The sequence below is a fragment of the Heliangelus exortis genome, chromosome 20 (assembly GCF_036169615.1).
Source record: "Heliangelus exortis chromosome 20, bHelExo1.hap1, whole genome shotgun sequence".
Lineage (NCBI taxonomy): Eukaryota > Metazoa > Chordata > Aves > Apodiformes > Trochilidae > Heliangelus > Heliangelus exortis.
The window spans coordinates 11,168,862-11,185,350 of NC_092441.1; the positions used below are offsets into that span (position 1 = coordinate 11,168,862).

The window sequence follows — 16,489 nt, forward strand, 5'->3', positions numbered from 1 at the left end:
CCACCACACAGCACTGCTCTGGTGACCGTTTCCAACCAAGTGTTGAAAATCAAGCACACTAGGAATTTTATCCTGGCATGCTAAGAGGATCACATGCTTATTGCACAGCTCAATTTTTAAAGTTTAAGACCTTGAGGTGGGGGCTGGGGAGAGAGAAAAAAAAAAAAAAAAAAGGCAGCTAGAAAAGAATACCTAGGAAACTAGTGTGAAATTAGGAAAAAGGACCAGAAACATAGGTAGAGTCAAACTAATGCAAAATAAAGGCCAATTCTGCTATATCTGCATGTTCTTGCTTTTAGATCAATGACTTCAAAGTTCCAAGTGTATTCACTATGCAATGATATTTAAAAATCTATTGTTATATTATCAAGCAAGAAGTCTACGAACAGTCAGTTGCATATTTCTGAATGTTTCATCTGGCAAGTAGTTGTTATTTCTGCAGCAACACGTTTTGAAATTCGTGCTGCTCCCTAAGTCCAAGATCAGGCTTTTAAAATGTGTTTCTCCTTCCTTTTTTACTGGTAGGCATAATTCCATTTGCAAAGTACTGGTGTAAAACCCCCAGATGATTGCAGAAAAAATGTAAGAATCATTAATCAATACTGGAAGCTCACAAGAATCACTATCATATTCCAGTTTACACTAATGCTTGATTATTTGTGTGGTATTCCCCCTAGGTAAATTATTTAATTATAAAGTTGGAAGCAAATTATGTCATACCAGGTTATCCTGAAATGGTAGTTGCAGAACTGGAGAACTATACAGTTGCTAGTATTTTTGCAGATGACTTTCTTACTTAGTTCACTCTATTGCAGACACAAGAAATCTTGTCTTGTATCATTCAAAACGGCTTAACATTTGGTTTCCAGGGAAACCAGTAGCTTATGAAAGCTTACCAACCACTGCTTATCCATACATTTCTTCCCAGAAGACTCTGTCAGCTGTGAGTTTGGGTTGAGAACACATGATACTTATTACTACCTATTTTTTTAATCCAAATCCAGCAGCTGGTACCTCATGACTCACAAGCATACCAATACATTCTTCCAGTTCTTCAGAGCTTTTCCCCATTAGGAAAAATGCAGATCAGTTTGTATTTTCTTCTACTTATAGCTAGTTAAGTCTATAGCATGGAGCCTTAGGTTTCTTCCCTGTCTTCAAATACCTCACTCTGGACTATTTAGAAAAACAGTGATGAAAAACTGTTACTATTCACCAACAATGATGTTCAGGAACAGCTGAACAAAATTACTATGCTATGGGCTTGAGCTCTGGAATATGTGGATTCATATTAGGAAAAAAAAATCAAAATTGAGTATATAATTCAGGAAGGACCACAGTCCTATGCAACTGAGAAAGGACCAAATATCATTTTATGCATTGGCTTACATAAAGGAAATGTAAGAAGATTAAGCTAAAATACAGATGTCTGCATTCTACCAATATTGTCCCAAAGATGACATGAGAAGTTGCTCTAATGAACTGAACAGGAACAGCTTTTACATGTGACTGATGTTTAACCAAACTGGAAACATGAAGGATTTTTCAAATGTAGGCAACTGTCCACAACAGGAAGGTAACTCAGTCTTTCAAGTCTATTAGAAAATTTCCCCCCTGGACAACAGATTTACCAAGCTCAAGCCTGCAGCTGGCATACACATCACAAAAAGTCACAACATCAATGCTAAACCCATCAGATAATCAGTCTCATTTCTGCTTTGCAATTTCTACCTCACCGGTTTTCAAATAACGTCATTCTGTTCAGTATTCTGTTTACAATTATAACATCTATGCAGAAATACACTGTATTCAATTACAATAACCACTGTAGCTATCAATGCTGAAAAGATACAGCTTAGAAAAGTTAAAGCTTACAAAACTTGTGATAAAAAAATAAATCTATTGACAGCCCTGAGGCAATTTACTACTGGCAAAAAAACCCCCCAAAGAAACAAAAAACAAACAAAAATTGAGGAGCCAAAACCCTTATGTGTATTTGGAAGAATGAAAATCTAACAAAGAAGTCAGCTCTCTACTAGATGTGTGTGGTTATTGACAAGAAAACATCCATAAATAAAGGCACATATTGAGGGAAACCCCCAGCAGAACGGCCTCTAAATACCACAGCAACGAATCGAAGTCCCAGCAACAGGTCTCCCCTTGGTGGCCACCTCAAGATAACTTTTTTTGACATGAAGTCATGACAAAGCTCACCCTATCGAGCCTCATGCCTGTATCCCACAGCCACGAAGCTCTGGTGAGCAGTGGTGACCCCATGGCTGTGTGTCCTGCGACAGGCCCCAAGGCCAGGCGGGCACCACCCCACCCCCCCCCCCAGGGCCTGAAGAGAGCCGCCACCCCCCCCTCCATGGGCTGGCCAGGCACGGGGGGTGACAGGAAACGCTCCCCACCTCCTGTGCTCCTCAGGCTGAGGCAACAACCAGCCCTGAGAGGCCTGGGTGCCCAAAAGACCGTGGCCCTCTCACCCACAATGCCCCAAAAAGCTCTTCTACACACCTAGTCTCATCCTACACCATCCCACCTCCCTCCTCCGCCAGCACAGGAATTTTTAGGCTCTTGTATAATAGAGTTAAAACTATACAACCTACGGGAACGTCAGCACTCTTACTCAGGCAGCACCCGCAAGCCCCACCACCATCTTGAGTGTGGGCACCGCGCCGCCATCTTGGGTGAGGCTTTTCCTCTGCCCCGCACACAAAGCCGCGGGAAGGCGGGGCGGGACACGAGGCTTCATTCACCCACCCCTTGCCCTCACCCGAAATGGCCGCTGCCGCCTCCCAACCTTCTTAAGCCGAGAGTAGTGCCAGCACGCCCCAGGGGCCGCTCTCCCAGCGCTCTGTGGTTCCGTGCTGCAGGACGCGGAGGCACCCGGGCCCATTCAAAGCGGTTCCGAGTGGGTGTGCTGCTGCGTGAGCGAGCAGGTACCGCCGAGGGGATGCGCAGGTCCGTCCTGTGGGAGAGCTGAGGGGATGGGGGGACGCCGGCCTATCCCAGGGGTGGGCTGAGAGGAGTGCCGCTCCGGGTTCGGTCCATCCCGGGGGGCTGAGGCGCTGCCCGCCAGCATTTGTGGCGCGGTCCCGGCGGGAAGGAGCGGCGGAGGAAACCACCGCTCTCGGGATTGGGCTGAGGAGGGGGCACGGGCGGCGGCTCCGCGGGTCCCAGCGAGAGGTTTGGTGATACCCACGCATGGAGGAAATCGGATTGAGGTTTGTTGGGGCAGTACGGTGCAGGTTCTTGTGTCTTCTGAGGGAGAGGGAGACTCCTCTGTGCGGGGCTCTCCCTGCGGGGTATGAGGCAGGTACAGGATGAGGAGGTGCAGAAAACACACTCGAAACCTACTCTGGGGCATGGTCCCAGGCTGGTAGATATTTGTAGAGCTTGAAGGGTGCTTGTTGGGGTAGCTTTTCCTAGCTCACCCTCACTCGAGAGCTTGGAGGAAGTTTATTAGTGTTTATCTTAAAGGTCCCTTCCAACCCTGAAAATTCTGCGATTCCAGGAAATTCAAGCAAAATTACCAGCCCCCATGTATTATTCTCTGTAATCTTGAAATCGTCACAATAAATCTTTGTGTCCTCATAAAGACGCATTTATGGCTTTCTCGGTTAAATGTAATTTTAAGAAGCTGCTTTTGTTCTTTTTACTGCCTGAGGCAAGGAGCTGTCTCTGTGAGAGGGGATGGCATTGACTTCCAGTGCCCAGCTCTGACCGTGGTGTTTCTGTGATCAGCTTCACTGAGGGGAAATGGGAGAGAGAGATATCAAAGTTTGCATTAATGGATTTAACTGGGGTGTATATTAGTTATGCTCTAGATAGGGTGTGGTGGTTGTGAAATGCAGCCAGGTTTCTGCAGCTATCTCTCTGTATTTGATACTTCATTGAGTATTTTTAAGGTTGCAGACAGGAGAAGGCTCTGTAAGCCAGGAAATGTTTTCTGTCTATTGAGAGCAACTCACAGGAGTCATTTGAAAATTAAAATTTGATGCTTGACATCCAGAGGGAGGAAATGGAGTGTGGCTTGTGCATAAGTGGTTGTGTCTCTTTCAGTTTTAGATTCTCTCAGATGTGTTGCTAAGAGAGTAAAATCATATGTGCTTTTTATTTAACTGAGAAGAGTTGGCTAGATCTGATTTATTAAATGGAAAAAAATCCTCTGGAGTTTTGTATCTGAACTGGCCAGCTGGTGTAGAATTGCTGGAGTATCATGTAGTATCTAAGAAAAGCAAGCCAACTAAAGGACTAAAAATTGAATACTGTTCTTCTGTAAGAACCTGGATGTGCTTGGGCCTGCTCTTTAAGAGTCTTTAATGATTATTAAAAAATGTTGGTGTTCTTTGGGAAGGCTGTTACCATGGGCAGCTAGCAATGGCTTAGTGCTAGTGTCCTTAGAACTGGTTCTGTGGGCAGAAGAGTTGCCTGTTCAATGATTAAAATACCAGGTCAGTAGAAGGAGCTAGTGTAGTTGTCTTAGGCAACTTAATGCTCTTGCAGTCCCCAGAAAGCTTCACAGATATTGAGTCTCATAAATACTGAGTTTCATGATGCTTATCAGAAAAGTAGGTATCTTTCTTAGAAATCTTCCTTGAGGAAGCCTGCTTAAAACCCCCTACCCTAGGTGGTGTCAAGGATGTAACACAAGAATGAAAATAGATGAAATCTGTGATTAAGGCTAACGTATACCCTGCTACCATTATGACACCATCCTTAGCACGTGCTTTCATTTCCCATTTACTTCTACTGGGTTGTGGTTTTTATAATAGCAAAATGCATTCCTGCCAGCTGGCACATGGAAGCAGTTAGTAGCCTGTCCTTTCCCTAATGGCAATCCTGAACAGATCAGCTGTATCTCATGCAAACGAGCCTTAATGCTTATGCTTAGAGTACTGGGGTAAGATTGGCTTTTGTGCTGGAGCTCACAATCATGCCAGGATTAAAAAAAAATTATTCTGTAAATAGTAAAAGCTTGTTGAAAATGCTGCATGGGATTGCCCAGCTCTTGTTCTTTTTAATTAGTACCTGTCTCTCTTTAATCTCTACTGTTGCATTCTGCCTGAATTGGAGGTATCTTCTTACTGGGGAAAGACAAACATACTTTCTGTTGGAAGCTCCTTTTTTATTCTTGAGTTGGCTTGAAAGATGATAATGCCATATGGGGCATTATGCTAAACCCCTGACACTGCTGAGCTGAGTCTGTAACCCTTGCTGAGCTGAGTCTGTAACCCTTGCTGAGCTGCCACCAGGGATGCAGGGGTTGGGTTGTGCTGCTCCAGCTGCCAGACACAGGCATGGCAGCCTTTGCAGTTAGCAGGAGGAATGCTGTCAAAGCATTTTCCATTGCTCTTGCTGTTTTATTTGTTTGAAGTAGTGCTGCATGAACTAGCAACAACATCGTTCCAGGTTCTTGTTTTTGGAATCTGATTTTAATTTTTCTTCTGGAATCTGTAACAAAAGTGAAGAAACTTCTACCCAAAAAGTGAGAAGTTTCTCGAAGAGTTCAGGTTCATATTGTTGTTGTGCAAGTCTCCACATGACAAGTTTTTCTTGCAGTTTTTTAAGTCCTTGTGTGCTGTTCTTGATAGAAAAAGATTATGCTCTTACTCTGAACATCTTTGACAGTCTAGATTAAGACTCAGTAAGTCCTGACAAATGTTAAGAAGGAAAAGTATTGAAGTCATAATTGATTTAAATTCTTTCTTTTTTTATCTTTTTTTTATCTTTTTTTTTTTTTTTTTTTTTTTTTTTTTCCCTGGTGAGGTTTTGAGGTTTCATGAGTCAGTGTGGGCTGCTGGGTGTTTCTTCTGAAGATGTACATGTTGGTTGAAAACCGTACAAGTTCCCATCTCCATCTGAAGAGGTCACCTGGTATTCGATCTTGGTCTCTCTTTGTTGGTAAGACCATATTTTTCCTCAGTTTATTTCAGATCTTGCTCTAAGGGAAGTGGGTTACACAATAAGTTCCTGAGAGAGCCTCTAACAAGAGGTGCTTATCTTTCAGGCATTTTTCTTTCAAGAGCAGAATGCATCATGCTTTGATGCATTTTAGCGTAGCCCATAAATGAGTCTGAAGCCTCCTCCTCCTCCTGATAGTCCTGTGGGACTGATAATTTTTTAGTCTGTCATCTGCAGAATCTCAGAGGCTCATGGACAAAATTCTAAGGAAGTCCTGAAAGATCAATTAAAAAAAGTTTATTCTGTGCCATGTAGCAATATAAATGTGAAGTTTCTGTAGGGTATGCATGCTTACATTGTAAAAGATTTCAGAAACAAAAACGTGCAGTTGTGTGGCTGACAACACTTAATGATAATTGTTCTAGAGTTTGTTAGCCAGGGTCAAAGTTGTGCTGTGCTTGAGAGGAAGTATGGTATAATAATGTGGAGTATGGAAGTATGGAGTATGGAATGGGGAGTATGGAAGTTCTGTTCCTAATTCTGTTGCGAGCTTTTATTTTTGACCTCAGGCTCTGCTTCTCATTGTCTGCAGAATGGGATGTGTTTTATACTGATGCTGGAGAAAAATAACTGACTCTTCCATGTAGTGATCAATGTTGCAATCATGTTTGTCCCCTTTTTGAAAAGCTTTGAACTTGTGAATATTCCTGTGTGTTTCATCAGGAAATTTTAGATGGTTTGAGCTGCTTGTTTGTCCTAATTATCTTCCTTTTCATCCTAGGAATAGCCTCTGTAGGTTTGGCTGCTGCTTACTATAGTGCAGGTAATGGCTTATTTTTTAAGAATGATTTCTTGTTGATCTGTTTTCCATACTGATGACTCCTCTCTGCAGCTTCTTTTAGTCTTACAAAAGCACTTTAGATACCCAGCACACATTTGTGGGCTGAATATTAAAATTTAATAATAATAATTGTTGCCTATGTATGGCTTACCATGCTTTAATGCTCTATTTCTTACTCAGCCTCCCTTTCCATTTGCAAGAATGTTTCAAATAATGATATTTAGTATTCTGTGGCATCTCTCACTTTCAGTGTGTTTTCTAAATGTGATTAGCTGGTCCTCACAGCTCTCCTGGGAAGACATATAATGATTGCTTGCCACCATAATGAAATGATTCCCTTGCCTTTAATGGGAGTGCTCTGTTTCTGTGGAAACTGCTAAGTCATCACTGGCAGAGTTTACTTATAAAAACACCTTTAGAGAACAGCTACTGCTGCTTCCTGCTCCCCCTGCAGCAGAGCAGATGGCACCAGTGCCAGGTATCCTTCCAGCTATGGAGTTTATCCTGCAGGCTGTCCTGTGATTCTCTTGCTGCATCCTGTTAACATCAAGGTTTAAAACTAAATCGTGTGTAGGAATATGACACCAATAAAATAAATATATTTTTATTTTAAGAGCAAAATCCAGTGCAAGGTGCATGTGACACCAGGTATATCAGCCTTTTTTTTTAAGACATAACAGTGAAGTTTTTTGAAACAATACTCAGCAGAGTTCTACTCTGCCTTCACTAAAAGCCTGAGTAAGGAAATTGCTTAGGCTGTTATAAGCAAACATTTCCAGGACATAAAGTACAAATGTTTGTTTGTCAAGAGGATAAATTGCTTCCTTTTGTGAAGAAACCTGTTTGCTACAATTTCCATTGTCCCCTACCCTTATCCTCTCCAGTGCAAATATTTGGTGGTTGTCAGCAGGTTAAGAGTTCTGAGGATGCCTATTAAGAATGCCTTTTCTTTTGGAGAAGAGAAAGGTGTGTAGTAATGTTACAACCTTGCCAATAATACCTATGCTTATAACCCTCTGTGGCTTGGAGCCCAGGGTAGATGCAGTCTTTGAAAAATATGTGAAGAGTTTATTTTTTTTCTGGTAGAGGGCTGTAAAACAGCTTGCATCACAATTATAGGTAAAAGTGTTGCATCAGGGAAGCCTTTGTTTCCTTTTATTTTCTCTGAAGGGAGTATGTTGCTTTTAAACCTGTTAGAATACTAAACAAGAAAAAGAAAACTCTAAATCTGTACATTTTTTGCATTGTTCAGATAGCTTGGCATGGAAACTCTTCTATATGGCTGGGTGTTTCTTTGTGGCAGCACAGAATCTGGAGCAATGGGAGGTAAGATGCTGAACTTGGGGAATGGGGTTGTGCAAATGTTTAGAAACATTTGGCAGATGCTGATCCCAGTAGCCCTGTGCACTTGCTCAGTCCAACAGACAAATTGTGCTTTTGGTTCTGAGGAAACCCTTTGGGTACTAGAATTAGGGCAATAACTCATTCACTGCCCAAGCATGAAAATGTAAAGCTAAACATAAGAGGTTTTTTAAGGGGGGACTTGCCCAAAAATGTTATATGGGCTTTTCTTCCTCTTATATAAATTATTTTGTACTTCCTATTCAAGCTAATGGCAGAATAACCATTAAATAGAGTAGCTCTAACCTTCTAGGTGACTCAGCTCTTTTCCACTGGGAAAAGAGTGTTTGTGAAGCAGATTTATAATCTTGTGGGTGTTGATTTGTCAGGAGTTGGACTGAGAGCAATAATCCATTATATGGCCTTGTCACTTAAGTTGTTACCAGAATAAGCAACCCACACATGAAACATCCTCTTCTCATCAACTGTCTGGGATATTCTAAATGCAGTGTAAACCTGGCCACTATAGCACAACACTAGATTTTTGGTGGAATTAGTGACTGTTAGTGAAAAGTATAGTAACTTAGGTTTGTTGTGTAATTATACTGTAGACCAAAAGTGAGACTTGCAGGACTGGCAAGTTACTGTTCAGATATGATTCCAGGCTAAGTTTTTATTACATAAGGAATGTGGTGAGAAGGACAATGAAACCAACTTTGACTTCCTTCTGGGAGTAATGCAGAAGTTATGGTAACGTTTCTGTTCAGTCAAGATAGTGATTTTCACATTCTTATAAGAAGAATATCTCTAAAACAGCTATGTATTTTTCTGTGTTAACAAGATTTTTTTCCCACTTAACTATTTTTATTTTACTTTGAATATTTTTTAATATTTTACTTTAATGATGGTGCTTTTAAGAAAAATATTTTTAATTTTTTTTTCAATTTTACAGGAAGCTGTATTTGATAAGAACAAGGGAACAATTTGCCTGAAAACATTCAATCTTTACAAAAAGTTACTGACTTTCTCAAAAGGAGGCAATGAGCAAGGTGAGAAAGCCGTATCTGTGGTAGCAAATGTGGTGGGCAGGTGGAATAAATGCATACATGTCCATTTGATAAGCTTCTCTGGAGTTCTGTACTCAAATTACTCACATCTGTTTTTCTTCCCAAGCAGCCTATGTAAGAGTTTGCCTCTCAGGATCCAAATGCTTTTTCAGGTTAGGGTGCTGAATGCATCCAGCTGATCCAGCTAGCTAGGCTTACATCTTACTTTCTAAACCATTCCTTTGGGATTTTAATGTGTGGTTTTGCACTTCCCTTGACTAACCTGCTTTGCAGGTGGGACTGGTGAAAAACTTATTTGGATCCAGGAGCTGAAATTCCTGTAACCTAATCTGATTTTGGTAGCAGGCAAATCTTTAGGTATCCTATGCCAACAGGGATGTTATATCTTGTTTTAAATGCATATTGTGTATCTGCAATGTATTTGGTAGGTCAGCTTAATGCAGTGTCTCATTTCTTCTGAGCTTGCAGTTGGAGCTACAGAAGTTGAAGTGCTGAAGGTGACTTGGCTGAGTCATTGTGAGACAGAAGCTCCATGGCAAGCTACTGTAGGATCCCCTGCAATGTCAGATTTTTTAATTCTGTGTGCTAGTCTTTATCAAACCAACTCTCCATATGTTTAGAAAAGTGACAAAATTTGGAATGCCCTTCAGCTAAACCGTTTTTTAAATGGTTCATTTTGGAGATGGAAAATACGGGAGATGCAGAGAAGGATGTTTGTTTTTGAGCTTTTATGTTTATATGTTGGGGAGCTCAGCACATCTCTTTCTGAGAGGCTGTTTGGTAATATCTGTTTCAAGTACTGTTAATGTGGTGGTGGGCGGATAGCAGGTTCTCTGAACATTTAAATCTTTCAGTATTTATTCACTCTTGGTGAACTTTGGTTTACCTACTCTGTACAGAAAAAACAGTTGAAACTGTTAGTGAAGTGGGAAACAAATACTAAAGTAATGGTTCCCAATTCCCCAGAGGCAGAATATCTCATACACAGTATGTGCTGTAGTCTTTGTTTTGTCTGAATAGCTCATCCCACAGAAGGTGCTGTTCTGAGAGTTTACTGAGTGCTAACAGACTGCTCTATTTTCCACCTCTTTACAGTGGTGGCTCTGCTGACTGAGATCCAAGACGTGAAGGTGGAGGAGGAGACCGTGCGGTACTTTGGGAAGGGTTTCCTGGTTGTGCTGCAGTTTGTCACTGGCTTTTCACACCCACTGACTCAGAGTGCAGTGCTGGGCTGTAGAAGGTGCAGTGTGGACTTTTTGTAAATTGGAATATGTGAGGTGGGAATTACAAATCACATGGGTCAGTAATTTTTTTAGCCAGTGAGACTCAGCTCCAGTTTCATACTTGCTGATATGACCTTGTGTTATTCAGTCTAAAGAGTTTTAAAACTCTTTAACACTTTAAGTTGCAGACATCTGGGTAACACCATCTCCTATGAGAATACTTTTAATACTAATATATTTAAGATCCCTTTAGTGCTGCATATCTGCTATAGTTGTCTTCGCTAGCTCAGATGTACAATGGCAGAGGGGATTAATTCTACTTTGCAAACATGCAGTGTTTTTATCAGTTATGTGCTTATTTAAAACATCAATGATAAGGAATCTGGCATCTGGGGCTGTGGGAAAAGGATTGATTTGTTCCAACGTGGCAGTTTTAGTTTGGCTTGATCTGCTTTCGTGAGTGGGATGCTGTCAGCCATACTCCATGCCATTTGTTGAGTGGCCTTCTCATTATTCTCTTTGTTGAGTCCATCATCAGCAAATCTGCAGATGACACTACGCTGGGGGGAAGTGTGGATCAGCTGGAAGGCAGGAGGGCTCTGCAGAGGGACCTGGACAGGCTGGAGAGTTGGGCTGATCCCAACAGGATGAGGTTCAACATTCCAAGTGCCGGGTCCTGCACTTTGGCCACAACAACCCCATGGGGAGCTCCAGGCTGGGCACAGAGTGGCTGAGAGCAGCCAGACAGAGAGGGACCTGGGAGTCTGGATTGCCAGGAAGCTGAAGAGGAGCCAGCAGTGTGCCCAGGTGGCCAAGAAGGCCAATGGCATCCTGGGCTGGCTCAGGAACAGCGTGGCCAGCAGGTCCAGGGAAGGGATTCTGCCCCTGTGCTCAGCCCTGGGGAGGCCACAGCTTGAGTCCTGTGTCCAGTTCTGGGCCCCTCAGCTCAGGAAGGAGATTGAGGTGCTGGAGCAGGTCCAGAGAAGAGCAAGGAGGCTGGGAAGGGATCCAGCACAAGTCCTGTGAGGAAGGGCTGAGGGAGCTGGGGGTGTTGAGGCTGGAGAAGAGGAGGCTCAGGGGAGACCTCATCACTCTCTACAACTCCCTGAAAGGAGGTTGGAGCCAGGGGGGGGTTGGGCTCTTTTCCCAGGCAACTCTCAGCAAGACAAGAGGGCACAAGAGGTCTCAAGTTGTGCCAGGGGAGGTTTAGGTTGGACATGAGAGAATTTCTTTCTGGAGAGGGTGCTCAGCCATTGGAATGGGCTGCCCAGGGAAGGGGTGGATTCTCCATCCCTGGAGATATTTCAAAAGAGCCTGGATGTGGCACTCAGTGCCATGGGCTGGGAACCACGGGGGGAGTGGATCAAGGGTTGGACTTGATGAGCTCTGAGGTCCCTTCCAACCCAGCCCATTCTATGGTTCTATGGTTCTATGGTTCAGCACACTTGTTTTGTTTTGTCAACACCAATCCCACTAATTCTTACATTGTTTCCTCCTTTCCACAGTGATGTAGAAGCAATTGCCAAACTTATTACTAGCTTTCTGGGACTGAACAGAGTAGAGAACCAACAAGACTTCTCTCAGAGCAGTGATACAGAGGCTAGTGATGTGGATGATCCACAGGAGAAATATTAAGAGACATCATGAACTGAAGAAAGCGGAAGCTTTCACACATCTGGAAAATGCACTGAGTTCTTCCGGAAAAGAAACCCTCCACGATCCTCACCTGGGCATTTCTTCACATGTGCATTTACAACAAGGGGAATCTGTCTAAGGGTACCCGTTTTTTAGTGCTGAACTGCTTTGGAATCCATGTAGAGTCCAAAGCAAATCCTATTTTATTTGTTCTTTTGATCTAGCTCCTGCATATGGATGTTGCTGTCTTTCTAACATTGTCAGCTCATCAGGTTTGTCTAGGAAAAGTTACTTATGAATGAATTGGCTTGAAATAATTTACATGCTTTCCCATTAATGAAGTGGAGATATACATCTAAACTTTCACTTATTGCAAACACCTACTGCAGGTACAGTATATGAAATGTAGAAGAGCTGATTTTTTCTCAACACAGTGCTTTGAGATGTTCCTGAAAATGTTATAAGAGACTGAATATATTGCTAAATTGGCTCTAAGCAGTTTAGCATATGCAGCCAGGTGATGTAGGGTAGCGGCACTTTAATATTCTCTACTACTGACTTGCCAGTAGGAAATGTCAGGCTGATAGACCTTTGTTACATTGTCTTACTTCTGTGCGGCCTGCCAGGAGCCATTTTAGTGAACAAAAAAAGAACATGTTGATGTTTCAACATCTTTAGGAAGCTGTAGCTTAATCTGGTTCTGAGTGTTGAATATCCCCAGACAGAAGAGCCTTTTACTAGACCTAAATATTTACTATTTAACTGTGTTTTTCTAAGAGAAAAACACATTTGTTACTGTAGGTAGGGAAGACTGTCAAACAATGTGGCAGCCTGGATTTGCTTTGCTCAAAATGATGCTGAAGTGCAGAATAATCACTTTTTTAAAGATAGCTGGAATAAATCCTATGTTTGACTTGCATCCATGTTTTACTCCAGGTGTGAGTAGAGTTCCAACCAATGGTTTTGCAAATGGTTAAAATTTGAAATTTGCAAAATGTTTTTTGAAGTAAAAGCTACCTCTGATAGTAAACATGTTCTGCCTAAAACTAAAACTTCATCAGGTCTATAGTAACTTCAGTTGATGTTAAAGTTACATAGAGCTGTAAGTTCCTTCAACATGCTAACACCTTATAGTGAAGTTCACTAGGTTTTACTTGGGAATTAGATGGTGTTAAGGCCAGAATTAGCTTGACATTTGGCAGGCAGCAAATGTCTTCAGGACTGAAAAGAACCTGCATTCTTGTTTCAAAGCACTCTACCTCTACAGAAGAGAAATCTCTGAAAAGTTTTCAGCCTAAGCTGTGCCTGGTTGTGTTTCACCTATATCTGAAACTAAGCACATACTTATCTGACCAAAGAACAGATTGCACCAAGATTACACTTGCAGCTATTTAGACCTAGTGTGAGCTGTGAGAAAAATGCACTCTGACTGTCAGTTTGAAAGGGAAAGTGAACTAACACTTCTCTTTCAAGATATGTGAAAGGGAGATAGATACATGTTGGTGCAACTTGACTGCAGCATTTAAGTGGGTTTATTTCTATTAAATAGGAAAAACTTCTAATCAGATCAGGTACCAAAGATGACCTCTGTAAGCAGACATTCTTGTCAAGTTGGTGGTTAATCATGTGGTTTTCACATTCCACTCCACATCACAGCAACTGGGAAACTGCAATGTAGGAAACACTGGGTTGTACCAAACTCTATGAAAATTAGGTTGCAGGCATTTTGCTAAATTTGGCCTTTATTCTAAGTACAGCTGTTAGCTAAGAAGAATTATAAACCCTGTATAAAAAAATATTGCAGGACATAACACTTTGAAGAGGTCTTAATTTAAATCTACTCTAGTATATACCCTAGGTGACACATTTTGGAGATAAGAGAATGAGATTGGGGATTTGTAGTATTCTTTTTTCCCCACTGTGTAAAATGAGAATTTCTAAGGACTTCCAGGAGGAAATACTGAGAAAAAAAGAGTATTTAATGTTATAATGTAAGCAAAGAGGCTTACTCTGCAGGTAACTGCTGCTTTGTAGCAAGGATACATGGAGGGATACACAGTATGGACATGAATTGCACTTAATATTCTGAGCCCACAGATTCGACCATGGATGAAATGGACAAAACTGCCTGCATTCCATCTTGGCTCCACTGTGTTTCTTTTGTATTGCCACGAGATCTCGCATTCCATGGGAGGTACAAATCATGGGTTTCCAGTTAAAAATCAGCTTTAGAAATGTATGCCTGTGGATCTAACCCCACCCTGCATCCTGTGCCCTGCTTCTGCTGAGCTCTCTTCTGCATCTAGCTTGCTGCACGTTGTTCGTGTTAGTCATATGTACTTATGGACTATGCAATATCATTGTACAAAGACTAAAACAATGTCAGGAAAATTTAGAATTCCTAGAAAGGGGAATGACCTCTAGGAAGTTATAGCTTGTAATACATTCTGTGGAGAAAGTTGCTTTCTGAGTTGATATCCAATGATCCTCATGCCTTGGTATCCTACTGCTGGTGGGCTGGAGAGGAATGGCTGCAGGTAGGCACTGTGTGTGTAGGAGGAATTATTTTGACTCCTCAGCCTTCCCCTGTGGATGGGAACCAAGTAAATCTTTCAGATACTGTGGGTTCTGCCTGTGGGCCATGTCAGGCACCGCTGATGTGTGGTGTATAAAAACTTACTTTCATACTTGGAAGTCATAGCCAGATTTTCATGTTTTGCAGGAATTGCATGGAAAATAAATTTGCAAATTGCTGTTAACATGGATTTGTTTATGGCAGTGGCTGTGGCCTCCTCAGCAATGGGATGGAGCTTGAAGGAACTGTTTAGAACAGCAGATGCTAACTCAGGACAGTTTCTGGTTTTCCCTCTTTGCACCAGTCCTCTCTCTGATCACCTTTTCTTGCCACTTTTCACCATTTTGAAGGCTTTTTGGGATCGTTTTCTTCACTTCTCTTGGGTTGAGCACAGCAGAAAGGCCAGTAAATGGAGCCTTACCTCTGTCTCATGTAGTGTCTTGTGCTAAAAGTAATGATGTGAAAGACTAGTTTTGGTTAGGAAATTAGATACTGCTTGAAAAGTACTACAGGACTGTCAATGTTTTTGCATCTTGGACTGTCTGGTAACTTGAGACTAGACAGCTGTGGTTGGACTTACAAATTACTTGAAAACCTACAGCCCTTAGGTAAGATCTAACCCCCTGTCCTATAAAGCCTACACTTTCTATTTTGTCCTTTAATATAACTGCATCTAAAGTGCTATTTGGCAGAAGTTTCAGCTTAAACTTGAGCAGCACATTTGTGTTATTTGCATGTATGTGGTTGGATGAGATCACAGCCTTGTTACTGAACAAAATACTGAGGCTGCATGTTGTACAAAGGGAGAAAATTGCATAATCTAAGCTGTAATGTAATATTCTGGTATTTCACAGAATGGGATATTTTAGTAAGGGGGCTCAATTGTGCAAGTCTCAAAGAGAATCCAAATATTTATCCCATGTATTTGAGATCTGCCCCTTGTGCTATATTTGAGTTTACACAGATACCAAAAACTAAGCTGGCTTACATAGTAGGGAGTGCTAGTTCTGACACTGTAGTAGATAGCTGAGAGGCAAAAATACTTCTGGAAGATGTTTAGAAATTGCTTTTCTACTTTAAAAATGCCAGTGGCATTTCAGTGAGGCCTTGTATATTGTCTTTTCTATAGAAATGTCCATGGATAAAATCAACTTTGATAACTTGTTTTGTGTCACTGTAGTCTTTTTTACAGGTTTTAATTAAAATATGTTAAATTATTGATGGCAGTCTGAATTACCACTTGACTCACTTCTACTGAAAGAGTTCATGGAGGGCAGGACACAGGAAGCCCAAATATCCAGCTCCTTACTGACCCTGCTTTCACTGCTTTTAGAGCAGCCCAGCTTTTGGTTTCAGAAAAGCTGATACAATCAACTTCCCACTTGTGAATATATTTGTATTTTCCCCCCTTTCAACCAAACCAAGAGGCCCCATGAAAAATAAGGAAAAGCACTCTCCACAAACATTTTGAGTATCAAAGGATTTATTAAAGTAAAATAAATTAAGATATTGTTTGTTTCAAGGTAAGTGACTTTTGTAATTAAGTTATACAGAGGAATAGATTCTTTTTAGGTAAAAATGTGCACATGGACCTAATTCCTGTAGCTCATTAAGTTAAAGGAATTCCTTTTATGCTGTACTTCTCACACTGCCTAGAGACTCGCGTTATAATAGACTATTCCAAGAAAACTGCAATACCTGTGCTTCCAAAATAAGACTTTCAAGAAAGCAATACATTAACCTAAGTAGTAAAGAATATTTTGAATATTCATGGTTGTGTACTTAACCTACCAGACTTCTGAAATATTTTTCCATGTGGTAACTATATGAGTGCTCCAGTGAAGCCCACAAAATTTATCACTATACATTGTTAGAAGTTCAACATTAAATCAGAATGCAG

General features: G+C 41.5%; 2 protein-coding genes across 7 annotated transcripts in view; one reads left to right on the forward strand and one right to left on the reverse strand.

The window, feature by feature from the left end:
* NARF (nuclear prelamin A recognition factor) overlaps window positions 1-2,741 on the reverse strand; it is a 22,273-nt gene extending 19,532 nt beyond the window's left edge. The window contains exon 1 of one of the 3 annotated variants that reach the window (XM_071763855.1): window positions 2,610-2,741. The gene's annotated coding sequence lies outside the window, so the exon portion shown is untranslated. Of the gene's footprint in view, window positions 1-2,605 lie in introns of all 3 variants that reach the window. The other 2 variants (XM_071763857.1, XM_071763856.1) reach the window with 2 other exon arrangements.
* On the forward strand, window positions 2,557-15,808 carry CYBC1 (cytochrome b-245 chaperone 1). 4 transcript variants are annotated; one of them, XM_071763868.1, is made up of 7 exons: window positions 2,557-2,690; window positions 5,781-5,907; window positions 6,689-6,730; window positions 8,001-8,074; window positions 9,042-9,138; window positions 10,252-10,396; window positions 11,885-15,808. In XM_071763868.1, exons 2-7 carry the CDS (start codon window positions 5,823-5,825, stop codon window positions 12,012-12,014), a joined length of 573 nt encoding a protein of 190 aa, XP_071619969.1. In that variant the 5' UTR covers window positions 2,557-2,690; window positions 5,781-5,822; the 3' UTR covers window positions 12,015-15,808. The 4 variants fall into 4 exon arrangements, with proteins under 4 accessions (XP_071619969.1, XP_071619966.1, XP_071619967.1 ...); XM_071763865.1 differs by lacking the exon at window positions 2,557-2,690 and adding an exon at window positions 2,731-2,942; XM_071763866.1 differs by lacking the exon at window positions 2,557-2,690 and adding an exon at window positions 3,117-3,227.
* Window positions 15,809-16,489: the final 681 nt, after the last annotated feature.

Coding starts and splice junctions, on each gene's coding strand:
- CYBC1 (XM_071763868.1), top strand. CDS start 5,823: ATGTACATGTTGGTTGAAAACCGTACAAGTTCCCATCTCCATCTGAAG. Junction 6,731..8,000: donor TGCTGCTTACTATAGTGCAG/GTAATGGCTTAT, acceptor TGCATTGTTCAG/ATAGCTTGGCATGGAAACTC. Junction 10,397..11,884: donor GCAGTGCTGGGCTGTAGAAG/GTGCAGTGTGGA, acceptor TCCTTTCCACAG/TGATGTAGAAGCAATTGCCA.